The sequence below is a fragment of the Salvia splendens genome, chromosome 6 (genome assembly GCF_004379255.2).
Source record: "Salvia splendens isolate huo1 chromosome 6, SspV2, whole genome shotgun sequence".
NCBI classification, from domain to species: Eukaryota; Viridiplantae; Streptophyta; class Magnoliopsida; order Lamiales; family Lamiaceae; genus Salvia; species Salvia splendens.
Genome location: NC_056037.1, coordinates 27,968,874 through 27,988,059, shown reverse-complemented (window position 1 = coordinate 27,988,059; position 19,186 = coordinate 27,968,874). Strand labels below are relative to the sequence as shown.

Sequence of the window (19,186 nt, the reverse complement as noted above, 5' to 3'; positions counted from 1 at the left end):
ACATTCTATGAACTCATTTCACTCACATTTTATTTAAAATGAATATATACAAGTATAACTTATATTTCATTAATTTTTTTCAAACTTTTTTTAACATTTCTTTAAATTCATGCCGAAAAGATATGTGACACTTAATGATGGACGAAGTAACTCTCAAAACTTGTCATCTCTTTATCATATTATTGAAAATGTGAATTGGATTTCAACATAAACTTCTACTTATAAAATTGTCTTTGATTGCTCTGTATTGAGTTGTTATGTGATTATATACACTACTCCCCATGTCACCAAAGATGACACACTTTTCGTTTTGATTTGTCTCAATTAAGATGGACTAGTGCTAAAAGCTGAAACATATTTTATTTTTTCTATTTTCTTTTATCTTAGTTACCGCTTTATTCTCCCCACTAAACACAAAAATAAAATAACACTCCCTCCATCCACTATTTAAAGAGCCTTTTGCCTCGGCACATGTTTTAAGAAATTGTTTGACTTTGTGAAGAAAAGTTAAGGGGAAGGTGAGCGGAACATGGGACTCATTTAAAGTTTATATAAGATTGTGAGTGTAAAAAGTTAGTGGAATATAGGGTCCACATACTAAAATTGGAATAAAGTAAATAGTTCTATAAATAACAACTCAAATAGCACAATAGTTTTTTAAATGATGGTGGTAGGGAGTATAAATCTCATGCGAAAATGATCTATCTTCCTTGGGACGATGGGAAGATATATAAATTAATGTTGTATCTTTGTTTTTTAGAATTGGTAGTGGAACCTCCTCTACTGTCAGAAATGGTCACCACCAAGCAAGAATTAAAGGCAGATTGTGACATCCTCACATGTACCCTAGCCCTCTTCCTTGCATAATTCTACGACTTGATGTCCCAACACCCATTTCAATACACTCCTACCTTTCTTTACTATTAAATCACTCTACTTCCCATTTCAAAACTAGAGAATCTTGTGTATATTAACCACCGAACTTTTTTATTTGCTAGCTACATAGCCTTTTATAATCAATCTATTATGTACACATTCATATATACTAGTATACTCCTAGCATGTTTATATATCTCTCAATGACCAATCAATGAATAGGACTAGACAAAACTCTCCCCCTATATTTATATATCATTTCCTTAACCACTCCACAGTCTACACCATTATCACTCACTTGAAACAACATGAACAATAGAAAATCTTCCACAACTATGCTCTCATTTCCCTCACTCATAATCCTTTTCATCATCTCACAACATTCATCACTCCCTCATGCACACACCATCAAAACTAGACAAAATCTCGAGATAATAATCGGCGGCGGTGGCGCCCCTTCACCCGAAACTCCCGTGTGCCCCGAACCCATCCCCCCTCCCCCTCCCCCACCCGAGGAATGCCCTCCTCCGCCCCCGCCTCCTTTACCCCCTCCCCCCTCACCACCACCGCCACGATATCCTCCTCCACCGCCTCCTCGGCCTCCTCGGCCTCAACCTCCAAAAAAACCGCCTCAACCTCCAAAAAAACCGCCCAATCCTCCATCACAAAGAAAACTATCGCCCGAGCTACAAAGGTCGAAGGAAGTCATCGAAAGGTTCCGAAAGACAATAGGGCACGACCCTAAGCGCGTGACCGATACGTGGAAAGGCGACATTTGCTACGACAACACCAAATACAAGGGCTTCATCTGCGACACCACAATCAAAGAAAGAAAACTCCTAGTAGCCCTAGTCAACTTCAATAACTACGAATTCCAAGGCTTTCCCCATACCCCCTTAGCCCTCCACAACTTCCTCGAAAACCTGACCGAGATCATCGCCTTCCACTCCAACTCCAACTTCTTCTCCGGCGGCATCCCCTTAGGCCTCGACCAAATCCGGTCCCTCTTTGAGCTCGACCTCAGCAACAACAACCTCAACGGCTCCTTCCCCAACGAAGTCCTCGTCGCCACCAACCTCACCTTCCTCGACCTCCGCTTCAACCACCTCTCCGGCCCCCTCAACCCGCGCGTCTTCAACCTCGACCTCAACATCCTCTTCCTCAACAACAACTACTTCACCGGCCCCATCCCGCCCGCCCTCGGCCAAACCCCGGCCCTCTACGTCACCCTCGCCAACAACCTCTTCACCGGCCCCATCCCGGCCACCATCGGGAACGCTAAAAACACGCTCCTCGAGATTCTCCTGCTAGGCAACCGCCTCACGGGGACGCTCCCGTACGAGATAGGGCTCTTGGAAAAGGCCACGCTGTTCGACGCGAGCGTGAACAAGATCACGGGCCAGATTCCGCACTCGTTCGGGTGCCTCAAGTCGATCAAATACCTCAACATGTCTATGAACCAGCTATGTGGGCCGGTGCCGGAGCCGCTGTGCCGGCTGCCGCGGCTGGTGAAGCTGACGCTGAGTGACAACTTCATCACGCAGGTGGGGCCCGCGTGCAGGAAGCTGATTGAGAGGAAGGTTTTGGACGTGGGAAGGAACTGCATTTTGGATCTGCCGAATCAGAAGAGCAAGGAGATGTGTGCGGGTTTTTTCCACAAGCGGCCGTGCCAGGAGCCGGCTTACCTGAATAAGATACCTTGTGATTTGAAATCGGGAAAGGAACCGGAACCGGAACCGGAGAGGAAACTGATGGAGAAGCCGAGGAGCTATGCGGCTCTGGAGCTGCAAGGCTAGTTATATGCATCGGCTATATCTATATATGTATGTATCTACATATATGTTTTTGTGTTCTTCTTGATTTGGGAAATGTAATTTGTATATGAATTTTAGTGTTGTTGAAATTCAATAATTGATCATCTCATTTGTATTATCAATTGATTACTCCTTGGAAAACACAAAACACTTTTCGGGTAATTAAATCTTGTGATCTAACAGTTGAATTAGTGTCGCGTGTGTTCTAATAATGTAGCTCGGTTAATAAAGTAGAATCTCCGTCCCACTCAAGATGTCCACAATCTAATAATGCAGATTTTTAGTTTGATAACGTAGCTCAGCTATTATTAGCCTAACAATCCAATATAAGGATCAAAGGAATGTAATGTGTTTTACACTAATATATATACTCCCCCAGTCTCACTTTAAGAGACACATTTTTTTTTGGGAAGTCTCACTCTAAATGACACATTTCTAAATATATAAACATCACTATCTCTACTTTTTTTCCCCTCTTACTTTATTTTTCCTACTTTATTCATAAAATAGCACTACATACAATCTTGTGACGAATTAGAAATACTCTAATTAAACAGAGTGAGTGTAAGGAATTAATGTTGAGGTCATTAGATCTTTGGATGCATCAATATTGGAATTTTCATGATTACGAAAAGTAAAAGCAGAGAGAGGGAAAGCCGCCGCTACAGTGGCACGACGGAGGAGACTTATAGCAAGCTCGTCAATGGTCGATGGTACAAAATTTATGGGTTGGAAGTGGGCCCCCCACCATTTAGATCTAATACAACTTTAATGTTATATGCTTTCAGGGAGGTATTTATTTCTTTTTTTTTTTTTTTTTTTTTGCATATTTCCTCCTTTTTTCTTCTTAATCTCAGCCCCACGATTTTGTCATCCGACGGTTAGATTGATGTCACGTGTCATTTAATAATGCAGATTTTCAGTTGAATAATGCACACCGACTAATAATGCACCATTATAGCGTAATAATGCAGATTTTCAGTTGAATAATGCACACCGACTAATAATGCACTATTATAGTGTAATAATGCAGATCATCTGGACCGTTGATGAATGAGATCTAACGGCCCATATTAAGAAGAATAAAGGATCTAAGGGATGAATAGGAGAATAACGCTCCCATATGCTTTCATCCTATATATATATATATATATATATATATAGGGTAGTGATCAAGATATAACTAATCTTAAGGGTATAACTAGAGAACAAATCTCAGCCACACATCTTAATGGAACAAATATTATTAATTTTAATAAAATAAAATATGCTGAGGGTATTTTTGGAAATTACTTTCTGAATTAAAACATGCGATCAAATTACGCGAAATCTTCCAAATCTGCGATCCTTTCTTCTTCCAAATCGTAATTCTGAGCTGGGGGTGGCGCCGGAGAGGATACTGGCGGCGGTGGGGGAGCTGGCAAAGGCGACCGGGGCGGAGGGGCTGTTGGCGGATTCAATCGTCGCGCCAATGCTGAAAAAACCCCAAATCAAAACCTACCTCTACGTCGGACTCACCGAAATCAGCGTCGACGGGTAAGGAGACGCAACGATGAGCTGCCGTAGAAGAGAAGCGGAGTTTCGGAACAAGAGCGGGGCGCGGTGGCTGTAGGCTCTAAGATTCGTCTTCGATATAGTTAGTTTCCGTCTACGTTTAATGTTACTGATGTATCTTGTGATTTTACTACACTCTTGTTTACAAAACATCACTCTTGTTCTGATTTTACTTCACTCTTGTTCACAAAACACATCACTCTTGTTCTGATTTCACTTCACTCTTGTTCACAAAACACATCACTCTTGTTCTGATTTCACTTCACTCTTGTTCACAAAACACATCACTCTTGTTCTGATTTCACTTCACTCTTGTTCACAAAACACATCACTCTTGTTCTGATTTCACTTCACTCTTGTTCTGATTTTACTTCACTCTTGTTCACAAAACACATCACTCTTGTTCTGATTTCACTTCACTCTTGTTCACAAAACACATCACTCTTGTTCTGATTTCACTTCACTCTTGTTCACAAAACACATCACTATTGTTCTGATTTCACTTCACTTGTTCTGATTTTACTTCACTTTTCTTCACAAAACACATCACTCTTGTTCTGATTTTACTTCACTCTTGTTTACAAAACATCACTCTTGTTCTGATTTTACTTCACTCTTGTTCACAAAACACATCACTCTTGTTCTGATTTTACTTCACTCTTGTTCACAAAACAAATCACTTTTATTGTGATTTTACTTCACTCTTGTTTACAAAACATCACTCTTATTCTGATTTTACTTCACTCTTGTTCACAAAACACATCACTCTTGTTCTGATTTCACTTCACTCTTGTTCACAAAACACATCACTCTTGTTCTGATTTCACTTCACTCTTGTTCTGATTTTACTTCACTCTTGTTCACAAAACACATCACTCTTGTTCTGATTTTACTTCACTCTTGTTTACAAAACACATCACTCTTAGCATGATTTTACTTCACTCTTCACTCTTAGCATGATTATTTTTGGGACAATTCAACATTGATATTATAATTAGATCAGAGCAAGAAGAAACAGAAAGGGGCTACATCTGAAATGCATAGCTAAAATCTCACAAAATTCAAATACTACACTACATCCCATCATAAAAATTGCAACGATAGCTTATCACCTAATGTTAATTCCCTAATTAAAGGAAATCAAAACTAAGAAAAACAGAAGATAAATTAGGAAATGCAGGCTAAATTATATCATAGATCTGTGTGTTCCCGCTCGGGGTCAGATGCCACGATCATGTGCGACAAGATGTCGTAGAGCGGCCCGCCCTTGGCCATCGCCTCCTTCTTCTCCTTGATCACCGCGATGAGCCCCTTCCGGAGCGCCGCCGCCGCCTTGTTGACGGTGGCGGTGTTGTTGGCCGCTGGAAGAGTGATGATTGGAGACACCGATGCAGATTCCTTCGTCGGGGAAAGAGAGTCACTTGAATCGCGAAAATATTGATAATTTCCAATCGAATTCCTCTTCAATCGGACGAATCGGCGGTAGGAGAGCTGAGAACTATTTTGCAGAAGAAGGAAGAGGAGGAGAAGAGAAGAATGCGGTTTCTTTTTCAAATGCCAATGATGTAATCTAATTTTGGATGTGCAATGACCATTATACCCCCGCCTTATTATTGTGGAGTAAATTTGTGATTGAGAGAATTAATATCTCATTAAATTCAAAAATTAATACTAGCCCTTGATTTTTTTGATCTTGTGGCTATTATTTGTTCTCTAGTTATTTGGTTAAGAGGTGTTTGCCATAGATCATGACCCTATATATATATATATATATATATATATATATATATATATATATATAAGCCGACTAAATGAATGTTTTATTTGTTGGAAAATAATGGAATTACTATATTTTAACTGTTTTTTTTTTTCAGATTTTTTAGTTTATTTTGCCGGCTAGATATTTTGTACCGACAGCCCCTTTCCGCTCAATTATTATGGAATTTATTTATGGTATGCTTATACTTCTTCTATCACTACAAAAAAGGTTCGGTATTTTTTTAAGGATATAAAAATTGAAATGTAATTGTTTGTATTGAAAAATTTAAAATATAACAATAATTTAGTAAGTAAAATAAAGCGTTATCAAAGTAAGGGTAAATTAATTTAATATTTGTGTTTTTAGGGCGTTTCCACTTGCTTCTTCTAAATTTAGTTGGACACTTTTTGAAGTATGGGTGATATATTTGAAAAAATAAAATAGCGTCCTTAATTCTATTAAGCAACGTTCTTGACGATTATTTGTATTGTAATTTATTTTTCCATGTTTTCTACTTTACAAGTATGAAATTATAAAGTAGGAAACCTCTAGAATGTGATATAATAAATTTGCAAATGCACGATGAGAGTTCGACTGAAGTATGAGGATATTTATTTGGATTTGTAAAATGAGTTTTAACTTTTTAGTATTAACTTTTTATTATAAAACTAATATATAAAAGTAGGACCCACAAGTCACCAACTTTTTAAACTCACTTTCTATTAAATTTCTTAAAACCCGTGTCAGGTTAAATGGTGACGAATTATTAGGGATGGAGGGAGTATAACTTTTTAAAAATGAAATGCACATATGTTTGTGGGACGAACGAAAATGGAAAGTGCACATATTCTTATGGGACAGAGGGAGTATATAATAATAATAACGAAGAGGGGATGTGATCAATTGCTAACTAATTAACAATCTAAAATTAAAATCATTTTTAACCATGAGATTATGAGATCTAGTGGTAAATATAATGTCAGGTGGATTATATTTTAAATATAAATAATTATTAAATAAAATTAAAGGGTATTAATGTCAATCTTCTCTTATAAAAATTAACTTAAAACTTTAAATTTATATAACTATCTCGATTTAAAATATTTTTTCGCAAAAAATATATCAAATTAAAGGTAATTTTATAACGATTCTAACGAGATCTCAATTGCATATGTTCAAACGACGTTCGGATGATGAAATTTGATTATTTTTATTTCAGGTTTCATATATAAAAAAAAATCAATATAATGCATGTAAAATCTCAATAAAACTATGTTGATATTTTTTGTTATTTGTGTTGAGATTCTCATGTGTTGATATTTGTAATACACTAGGTTGATAAAAAAAAACACGAAAATTATAATATGATAACATAATGACGTTCTTACCATTTTGTTGATATTTTGTTTACTATTCATTGAAATTCGTAAGATTTAATCTCATCCATTCATTTTAAAATCTAAGAGCACCCACAACCGTGCTCTTGCCAGCGAGCACGGTTGTTGGCCCGATCCCACTTTTTCTGCCTGCTCTCTGGCAAGAGCACAACACCCACAGCTGTGCTCTTCCGCAAGGACGAGCAAATTCAATTAAACAAAAACATTTCCATAAAATTAAAATTCATTAAAAAACCACAATAAATATTACAAATTACAAATAAAATAAAAAAGACATAATTAAAATCCTAAAAATTAAAAATTATATAATTAAAATACTAAAAATACCTAAAAATAAAAAATTACATAATTAAACTCCTAAAAATTAAAAATTACATAATTAAAAGCTAAAAATACCCCCGTGGACGGCTACTCATCCGACGGCACTACCCCCAATTGTCTTTATAGGCCCAATAAGAATGAGAATGAAAATTAGAGAGTGTAGATGAGAATTATGTAGTGTGGGGTGAATTTTTGGGTGTGAAAGTGAGGTATTTATAGATGAAAATGTGTATTTTTTGGGGAAAAAATAAATTTTTTTTAAAAATGATGGAAAACGGTAAAAAACGGATATATTTTTTTTGGGAAGTGGAATTTTTTTTAATCGAATTTTTAAATTAAAAGCCGATTTTTAAAAGCCGTGCCAGCGGTGGAGCTCGTCCTTGCCAGCGGCAAGGACGGACGGACGTCGTCCGTCCACCGTTGTAGATGCTCTAATGGTATAGATTTGATCTTAATTTTAGATTATGGTGGTATAAACAATATAATAAGACCCTAACTAAGAGTAGTTTAGTTAAATGTAAGTGTAATAAAAGTAGGACTCACTCTCCATTAACTTTTTCAACTCACTTTTCATTACATTTCTTAAAACTCGTGCTCAGTTAAGTGTGATAAATTTAAGGGACAAAGAGAGTACATTATTTCAAATACTTATGTCCGTTTATCTTACTTTACCAATTACGCACTAAAACTCGTGACATCCCAATTAGTCTATTTGTATGGGATGTAGGGAGTACAAAAACTAGAACACGAAATTGTTGAGCACTTTACTAACCAAATGCTTCCCATAAACAACAGCTCCATCAATCTTCTTCGCGCCACCACTCCTGTCCACGCATATCTCAAGTGGCTCTACAGCAGCATCGTAGTTTGTCTGATAACAAAAATGAAGTGTTAAATTGTAGCATGTATAGGTGAAGCATATATGGGGGAATGATTCGACCTCATAGAAGTATGCGACACAAACACGATATTTCGCAGAATTGTTCGTCACCCGATGCACAGTTGATTCGTATATCCCATTTGTCAAGATCTGCATCTTCCCAATATCCAGAATGAGTATACATGTCATGTGTGTGTGAATACAAGCCTTAGACATTTTTGTTTGTATCCATGTGCGTACCTTCAGCATGTCGCCTATATTGCAAACAAATGAGCCTGGAACAGGTGGAGCTGGTATCCACTCTCCGTCAATGTTTCTTACCTACATCTCAAAAAGTCATAAAGAGAACGAAGTTGGCATTTGTTTGTTTCCGAGACCAAGGAGGAAAACACGTACTTGCAGTGCAGTTATATCGTCGTCTTGATTAACCAATGTTAGTAAACCTACAAGTAAAAGCAAAAAAAAAAAAAAGAAAATCAGTTTGGATTCATAAATGTACTAAGATATGAACGTGCAATGACCAAAACCATACCGTAGTCAGTGTGTTCTCCACTGGATTTGGATTTGTTCGAGTGAGAAAGTCGTGCAACGTAGCCAACAAATATTAGAGGTATCGGAAAATGGTAAACAGAGGAGACGAGACATAAGTATCTCCACAACTTACCATCCAATATCATTTATGGCATCGGGTATTTTCCTACTGTTGATAGCGGGATATCCAATAATGCGAACCACCCAAAACGGATCTCCTGCTATATTACCTTCAAACATATCCAAAGGTCCACCCAATGCTAGAGCTATTCCCCTTAATATCTTTCTAGACAAATCTGCAATGATGCTGCAACTCATCACAAAAAAGAATCAAGATACATAGCAGGAGTATTTTTTATCAATTTAGTACCTGTGCAACGGTTGACATAATCCTCCATTAAATCTTTAAAACCAGGAGGATCATTTGGCCTGAAAATAAGAATTGATTCAACACCATAACTAATTCCACCATTTATTTCTCTTTCTCTATCTTAATGTTGTGACAATTTGACCATTGGAAAAAGCACTTGTTCACTAACTGCAAATACTTACCACTGATTACATCCTTCCATAACTTCACCAAGGCTTCCATACATTCCAGGTTTCACCTCTTTGTAGCACTGTATTTTGCAAAATCAACAATACAAATTATGCAATATATGTAAATGATACATCAATGGAAGATAGAACAATGCAACACTATTCTATCATGAAACAATGATCCAAACCAAACCTACATCAATAGCTTCGTGCTTATCGAGTACACCTTTGGTAACGTTCACTCCGACCCGTTGATATCCCCTGCATTCACGAGCATTCTTAGTTACAAAACCATATCAATTACGTCAACAACAACAACTGTACATGACCATTATATCCTACACATACCTGTATCCGGTTGTCGGAGATAGTTTTATTTTGAGCTTCTCATCATATGGTAAATCGAAAAACTGGCGAGATATGCTTCTAATTTCTTTCACCATAGAATCCGGAATGCCATGGCCCGTCTGCATACGCACCATTTCATTAAAACAAAACTAACAAGCTAAGAAACAAGGAAGAAGCACTGATTTTTTCTCTCACACACAAATCAACATGAATTGAGTCTTAAGATTAAAAAAAAATAGCTACTCCCTGTGTAATGAACCATTTTGCAGATCTGGGTTGTTCACGATTTATAGAACCATTAACTTTATTCCACTTTAAGTATGCAAAACCCCACATTCCACCAACTTTTACACTCACGGTCCAACATAAAATTAATACTTTAAACGAGTCCCACATTCCACTCGTTTTCTCCATTTACTTTCTTTCACTAAGTCAAACAATTTCCACTAGTAAAACAAAAATATTGAAATAATAATGAAGAGAAAGACATTATTATTACCACGTAAAAGAAGCCAGCTTCTCTGCAAGCTTTGTCCAAGTTTTGAACAACTTGGGCTACACTTTGATCTCGGGTTGGGTTGGGATCGTCCCATTTCTCCACTAATGGACCAATATCTGTGACGATGCATTGTTGAATTAGTCATGAATAAGGCAAGGCATACACCAAAGAAAAAAATGTTGTATTATTTAATCGTCAAGAAAATGATGGTATAGAGAAATTGAAGAAATACCAATCAAGGGGATGGATCTGAAGTCCGTAGCCATGGCCGCAGCTCTCAAATGCTTATGTAGAAATGTTGCTTCTTCTTCTTCTTCTACCAAATACTTCTTCTATAAATAGGATTACTAGACAATGATTGATCAAGTTGGGGCCACCACCACACCTGCTACACATGATCATGCATCTATTGCCTTTATCAAGTACTCCATTAGGTGTATCATGTAAATTTCGTAATATCAAGATCAACTTTTTTTTTTTACTGCATTTATGATTCTGCAATATGTTAGGTGAATCATGTACTCCTTCATTCTCTTAAATTTTGTTATTGTGCAAAGTGAATCCTACTATTACATATTAGTTTTATAATAAAAGGTGTGGTCAAATGTTTGAAAGTGAAATGTGAAAAATTTTGAGGGACAGACGGAAATGAAAAATGCGACAAAATTTAAAATTGTAACAAATGATAGTAGGTGTATCTCCACGCCTCTATTTCCTTTCTCGAGCTCGACAATCTTTGTTTGTCACTTGTATGAATTGAAAGCACAAATACTGGATGTATCATGTAATTTCAGACAATTATTAGGAGTAGATCAGATCAGATCTGATCAGATCAGATCAGATCAGATCAAATCAAAACTTATCAAGTCCGGTGACACATTATTGCAATTCGCATTAACTTTAGCAGACAGTACAATAATTTCACAAACCAATTCAGGACCAGTATGTCACTCACTATGATATATTTTGGCCAGTCAAATCTAATTTGTATAGATTAGACAAGTTGAGTTTTTACTTCAATTAAATAACATAACTAATAAATTGCAAACAAATATCGCACTCCTCCCTCCATCTATAAAAAAATAACCTGATTTGTGAACGACCCGAGTTTTAATGAAAAATTGATAAAGTAAAAGAGAATAATGAAAACTATGTAAAGTAAGAGAGATATGGAGAAATAGTAGATAAAGTGTGGGAGAGAAGAGAAAAAGTAGATAAACTATAAGAGGGAAACTTTTTTCATTTTTAGAAATGAGACTATAGTTATGAACAACACAAAATGACCAAATATGACAATTTTTCATGGAGCAATATTTAACTATATTTAACTCATTTTGCAAACAAATATCTTACTCCTACTATTTAACTCATTCTTAATGAATGCGGAAGAACTTATAAATTGCACACAAAAATTTATATAAAAACCATGGATTCTTCTAATTCCTTCGAACTTCGTTTACGCTATGACAATTACGTACAACAACTCAAATGTACTCTATCCGTTTCATAATAGTGGAGACATTTCTTTCAGATTAAGAAAAATATGTGTAATGTATTAAATAAATACTAAACTACCTGATCTTTCACTTTCGCACATAAATAGTAACTGAACTTTATTTTATATCGTTTTTAGTACCTATAAATCACATTTTTGGTACCTGATGCAATTTTCACCCCAAAATACTTTCTAAACAAATACATTTTCTCATTAGTGGAATAGATGATATTTTGGACATAGACATACACAAAACTATTACACAAAACTATTATCAAAAGTGATATTATAATATCTTCTCTCATTTTCTTTACTCTTTATAATTTTATTATTATTAATTATTATTATTATTATTATTATTATTTTGATGTTATAAATTAATAATTAATATATATTTTAATATCATTCAAATATGTAGTACTTAATTATAATTATATTTAATTATTATAATAATAAAAACTAGTACTCCCTCCGTCCCATAATAGATGTCATACTTTATTTTATAGTTTGTCCCACAAAAGATGTCACATTTCTTTTTTTTGAAAAAGGTTTTCTCTCACATTAATATAAATATATTATTTTCTCTTTCCACTTAACACACAAAACAACACCTCCTAAAATCTCGTGTCAATCCCCAAGTGTGACATCTACTATGGGACGAATATACTAGTATAATTATTTAAGTTATGAATCATATATTATTATATTAAATTAATAACTAATCTCTTAATAAAATTTTAAAATGGTGAATTATATTCATAATGATATAAAGAGTTGAATATTTTTAGTTAGGTGTTTCAACCCTAAAAAGAGTATAAAATAATTTAATAAAAAATATTCAATTGATTTAATTATTCTAAATAATTAATTTAACTAGGTGTTTTGTTCTTGATTTATATTATGAATGCACTTAGATGTATGTATAAGACACTAAAAAGAAAGAAGAAAAAGAAGAGAAAAGAAAAAAGAGGAAACATAGACTAAGGAAGGAAGATAAAATACTAAAAAGAAAGAAAAAAAAGAAATAAGAAAAGAAGAAAGGAAGGAAAAAAAATCACATGTTAGGTACTATTTAATTGAAATTTTCAAAATATCATCCATAACCAAAAAATCACCTGTTTAGTACCTAGGGTTATTTTTGTCACGTGATACTAAAAATGATATTACCTCCGCCCCGCATTAACCGTCACATTTACTTTTTTGCACTCGTTTTATAAAAATGTTAATAAATAGTTAAAGTAGAGAATTAGTAAAGTAAGAGAGAGAATAATGTAAAGAACTCTTCTCTACCTTATTCTCTATCTTATTTTACTATTTCTCGACTTTAACTATATATTATCATTTTTACAAAACGAGTACAGAAAAGTAAATGTGACAGTTAATCCGGGACAAAGATAACATAAAATAAAGATCAGGTACCAAAAGTTAAAGATCATGTACCATTTATATAATTCGCTTTAAATATTAAATGGTTAATTTATGTGTGTGCATGTGTAATAATGCGTGTGTGTCCATGGAAGTATTTTTATGCATGGAAAATACTCATAAGAGCATCCACAATGGTTTTCGCCCAGCCATAGCCCAGCCACAAACTCCTACTGCCACATCATCAGCACTAAAAATCCTCCTGCCACATCATCAGGACAAGCAAATAGACCAGCAATAGCCTGGCCACATCACTCAAAATTATATAAAACAAATAATTGACAATCACACAAAATACGGAATTAAATTTACGACACAGATACGGAAAAATCCAATAATTTTATTTAAATTAAAAAAGTACATTTAAAAAAATTACATAATTAAAAAAAAACTAACGTAGTGCATTCTTCCGCGCCCACAACTCTTCAATTAAATCCTTTTGGAGTCGAATATGAGCATCCGTTTGGCGCATGTTGGCATGTGCTCGGAGGAGGCCGGCTTCATCGTGCGGGACCCCCTTCGTACGTTGGGGGCGGCCATGCAGTGGCTTGGACCGGCTTCATTATCGTCGTTGGCCCAACTAGTCAGTTGTACACCTTCATCTTCGACAATCATGTTGTGCATGATAATATAGACGTACATTATATCAGCAATGCAGTCGATATGCCACAAACACGTTGGACCCCTAATTGCCGCCCATCGAGACTGGAGCACACCAAATGCGCGCTCCACGTCCTTGCGCGCCGACTCCTGCCGTTCTTCAAAGTAGGCCTTCTCTCATCTGATGCGCATCTGATCGTCTTCACAAATACGGACCACCTAGGGTATATCCCATCCGCCAAGTAGTAGCCCATATCATGCCGGTTGCTGTTGGCGACAAAACTAATGGCCGGACCGACGCCCTGGCACTGCTCGTTGAAAAGGGGCGACGAGTTGAGGACGTTGAGGTTGTTGTTAGACCCGGCTATCCCAAAAATACGCATATCAAATCCACAGCCGGTAGTCAGATACGTCCTCGAGGATCATCGTGGGATTCTTCCCTTGTAGCCGGTCGTGTAGAACCCCTTCCAGGCAGCGGAACAGTTCTTCCACTCCCAATGCATACAATCTATGCTGCCTAACATACCCGGGAACCCATGCTTCTTCCAGTGCATCTGTATCAGGTCCTGGCAGTCTTCGGGGGTAGGGCTTCGAAGGTACTAATCACGGAAAATTTCAATCACGCCCTGACATAAATACTTCATACATTCAAGGGCAGTCGTCTCACCGATGTGGAGGTACTCATCCTACATGTCTGCCGCACCTCCGTAGGCCAACTACCTGATTGCCGCAGTGCACTTTTGAATAGGTGTGTGGCCGGGTTTGCCAGCCGCATCGTGCCTGAAGTGGAAATACAGATATCGATGCTCCAAGGAGTTAACAATATGCATAAACAGGGCTCTGCTCATCCTAAAACGGCGCCTGAAAAGGTTGGCGTTGAACCGCGGCTCCTGTGCGAAGTAGTCTTCGTATAGGCGCTGATGTGCAGCTACGTGATCACGTTCAATCACTGTTCGGCGGTGGACAACTGGTCGTGGTCGAGGTACCGCCGGCTGCAAGGCCCTCTGCATCAGCCGATCAATCTCACGGTTCGTATAGGCCTCTAACGCTTCGTTCATTCAACGTTCGTACTCCTCAGCATCCCCACCACTACCACCAACGTTGCTCATTTCCCGTTGTTGATCTTGTACAGAAATTAAGATAGAGAGAGTACTCATTAAAACAAGTGGTGTGAATGAAAATGACGTGCAAAGCGCGTATATATAGTGTTTAGAAAATAAAAAAAATTGCTCGCCGGTCCGGAGCCTGCAATGGCGGCGAGCGGACCGGAGAGCGCATCGGCGTGCGCTCGCGGATCGGCGTGCACTCGCCAATTTTTTTGCCAAAACGGCGCTCACCGATTACAATGGTTCGATGAGCGAACCGACGAGCGCCAAAAATCAGCTAGCTGGTCCGCTCGCCGCCATTGTGGATGCTCTAATGGCAGTGATTCTAAATAAATGTTACATAAATAAAGTAAGTATAGCTAGTATAATTGTGCTGCATGCACGTGTAAACTTTTTAAAAGTGCCACTATTCTCTTGAGACAAATGTCAATTACAAAAAACTAGTATTAACACCCGTCCTATGCATGGAAAGTAAAATTTTCAAATAATGAATAAAAGATATAATAAATATATAGAAAATAAGAATTCAAAGCAATGTGAAGATTTTTTTTAAAAAAATAGAAATTGTACTTAGCTTGTCTCACTCTAAATGAAGAATTTACTACTCCCTAATGAGTGAAACATTTATGCAATTTTAATTTATAATGTAAGTGGACTAAACACAATAAAATTAATGACAAAAAGAAGATGTGTGACTAATGATCAAAGAGTATGAGTAAAAATGTTTATTGACAGTGCTATGCAAGTCATTAATCCAAATAAAAGGTAAATTAATATATAGGGTCCTATTAGGTTGAGATTTTTTAGTTTAATTGATAATTGAGATGCATTTTCAGTCACTCATCCACAACATTTTAGAAATTTCAACTGCAAGTTGATTATGTCAACTAGGGGGTATTATCGTCATTTCATTTCTAAAATGGCGGAAAAATAAAAGTTGCATTTTAAATCATATTCAAAACCCTTCTCTAAAAATCGAACGTTTACATTCATTCATCTCCCAAGCACTCTTATACAATTCTGCAAATCTTCAAAAAATCAATCAAACATTGTTATTCATCTCCTAACCCTAGACCTACAAAGTCAGTTTTCTACATGTATAAGTGTTAATAATGAGGATCGAAGAACAAAATACAAGAGAATTGGCTGAAGCACCGATTGTCGCCGGAAAAATGCAGTCCAAATCGGAGGTCAACGTCGAAACAACAAAAAACGTTGAAGCGACTTCTTCAGGTTAAGAAATTGATTCAAATTTTAAATATATTGCTTCGATTTGAGTGTTTTAAAACACATTTGGATTTGTTTTCTTATGAATTCGATTTCTGCTGATTTTTTTTGTTGATTAGCAATGGAAGAAGCGGAAGAGGTGGAAATCAAAAATCGGCGCTGGAAAAAAAAGAAAGAGAATAAGCATCTCCTTCAAGTTAAGGATTTGTTTAAATTTTAAGATTATTGACTTTATACAATAGCTATTGACATAGTTATAATAATATACTTGTGTTTTCTATAAACGGCATATACTTGTCATTGACATGATATTGTATATTGTTGACATAGTTTATGTTTGTTTGGATGGTTGTTGACATAGTCATATTGACATTATAAACTTTAACTATTGACACAATAATAATAAGATAATTGTGCTTGCTTTAAACATGATATACTTTTTATTGACATAGTGTATACTTATTAGAATCGCTCTTGACATAGTAATATTGACATTATGAAATTTAATTATTAACATAATAGTAACCAGATAATTGTGCTTGCTATATATGGGATATACTTGTTATTGACATTGATTTATTATGTACTTTATCTATTGACATAATTTTAATAATATACATGCACTTGCTATCAACAGGGTATACTTGTTATTGACATGATATTGTGTATAGTTGATATTGATTTATTATGTTTGATTTTAAACTAGAAAACATAAAAATATCAAAGCGAACAAGGAGTACTACAATATCTCAGAAAGATTTAAAGATTATTGAGATTAGCACCAAAAGAAAAGTTGACAAGGACACTTGTGTAGATCAAACAAAAAAATCGAAAAAATAAAAGAAAAGTGTAGAGGAAATAGGAATAAACAGTGATGAAGAGAAGCACAATGAGGATGAAGAACAGATTGAGGGTGCTGAAAATTTATCTCAAAGGCTTCTAGTGAAAAGAAAGCATCAGTTTCTTGTAGATGCCATGAGGAAAATGAATGAGGCCCAAATTATTGTTGTTAAGGAGTTAGGTTTTGAAAATGTTCTACATTTCAACATTGATTACATTCCCAAAAAATTAACGTTCTCATTGTTAAAGAGTTTTGATGAAAAAAAGTCCAAGTTAAGTTTTATAATGGGAAGAAAATTCATATCAGTGAAGAGAATGTCGAGCTAGTGTATGGTTTTCCAAGAGGTGACATAATTTACTATAGAGATAAGTGGAAAACTCATGCGCCTTTCATGAGAGAGATAGCATAATATGGTAACATGAAACCAGGAAATATTAACCATAAAACTATTGAAGAGCTTATGTTAGCAGATGGTGAAGGAGGATTCTGATTCAAGAGAATGTTCATGGTTCTTTTAGAATCAGATCTGATTGAGACATCAACATGGGGAACGATCAAATCTAAGATTGGGCATATAATTGAAGATCTGGACAATGTGAGAAATGTCAACTGGTGTTTGTAGACAATGTCTGTTCTCAAGCTTGGAATGGAAAACTGGTTAAAAATGGAGAAAAATGCTTTTGCAGGACCACTTCCCTTCCTTTTGGTATGTTTTACATTTTTTATTATATATCGTTAACATGATTATATTATGTTTTATGTGTATTTGATATAGGTTGTAATTGTTGTTTATATGGTTTGTATATATAGTTGACAAAGTATATACAACAGTTGACATGACTTCTATGTGCAGTTGGCACTATATGTAGCATAGTTGACATAATAGTATTATTTATTTATATGGCTTATATATAGTTGACACTGTATGTTGTAACATCCCAACTTTTTCTATCTCATTTAATCGTTCTGGAAAGGAGGTCGAATTTGTGAGCCTAATTTTTGACATCATTCATACACAAATAATTTTTTGAAATTTCTTTTACTTCGCGGAATAACAGTGAGGAATTTCTTTATTCTTTATTTTGGAAATCAATTTAATATCTTTTGGCCTAATGTGAAGTTCACAATTACTAAGTAAGTTGGTCTTGGAATTAATTCCATTTACATTTTTTTAGCCCAATAACAAATTTCTTCTTTGAATCCAATTATCATATTTTTCGACTGAATCTTCCAGCCATTCCTCTTTAACGTGTCAAACGTTTTTCATTCACTCCCACTACCTGGAATTTATGTCACACTAATGAATACCTCAATTCTCATTTAAACCCCATTACTTGCATTTTAATGCACACCATTTAAGCACCATCAATTTCATTAACTCTCCCACTTGCTTCTACATGATATATATACATCCTACACAACCACTAACCGGCAACACCTCTCGTACATATTTCTCTCCAAGCATGGTTGCTAGCTTTTGTCAAAAGAACAAGGCAAACTTAGCTTTAGATGGGGTTTGGGGACTTTGCGAGCAGCAACCATGGCGACGGCGGCTCAACCGCGATGGAGCGGGCAGCAATGCTGCTGACCGCGAGACTAGGTTACCAGTCCACGAACGGGCAGCTAGCGAACAGCAGCGTCGGCTGCCAGAGACGACGCCAACTGCACCGTGACTGCAGTGGCGCTGCGTTCTGACCGAGGGCGAGCAGCAGCCTGGAGCGGTGAGGGGCTGGTCTCGATGCAGCAGCAGCATCGAACAGCAGCCTGATTTCGAGCAGGAGACGACGGCGCCATATGCCGCGACGGTGCTGAAGCGATGGCGACATACTCGCCGAGGAGAAGTTGGGTACGGGGCTGTCTGGCCGGGAAGGTAAACAACGACGATGCCGAGGGAGTATCTATAGTCTACGGCGAAAGAAAAGAAGATTGAGGAGTGCGACGAATTGGGGTTGGTCTCTGATTTGTGAATCGAA

General features: G+C 36.3%; 2 protein-coding genes across 2 annotated transcripts; one reads left to right on the top strand and one right to left on the bottom strand.

Annotated features, from left to right (window-relative positions):
- Positions 1-1,030: 1,030 nt before the first annotated feature.
- Positions 1,031-2,808, top strand: LOC121809396 (pollen-specific leucine-rich repeat extensin-like protein 3). Its single transcript, XM_042209988.1, has one exon. The coding sequence runs from the start codon at positions 1,185-1,187 to the stop codon at positions 2,670-2,672; it is 1,488 nt and encodes a 495-aa protein (XP_042065922.1). The 5' UTR covers positions 1,031-1,184; the 3' UTR covers positions 2,673-2,808.
- Positions 2,809-8,245: 5,437 nt separating this feature from the next.
- On the bottom strand, positions 8,246-10,904 carry LOC121809822 (probable 2-oxoglutarate-dependent dioxygenase At3g50210). Its single transcript, XM_042210628.1, has 12 exons — positions 10,752-10,904; positions 10,520-10,635; positions 10,021-10,139; positions 9,870-9,933; positions 9,685-9,752; positions 9,503-9,561; positions 9,266-9,428; positions 9,134-9,153; positions 8,998-9,044; positions 8,842-8,922; positions 8,662-8,751; positions 8,246-8,592 (listed from the first exon to the last, which is right to left on the bottom strand). The coding sequence occupies exons 1-12, from the start codon at positions 10,783-10,785 to the stop codon at positions 8,461-8,463; spliced, it is 993 nt and encodes a 330-aa protein (XP_042066562.1). The 5' UTR covers positions 10,786-10,904; the 3' UTR covers positions 8,246-8,460.
- Positions 10,905-19,186: the final 8,282 nt, after the last annotated feature.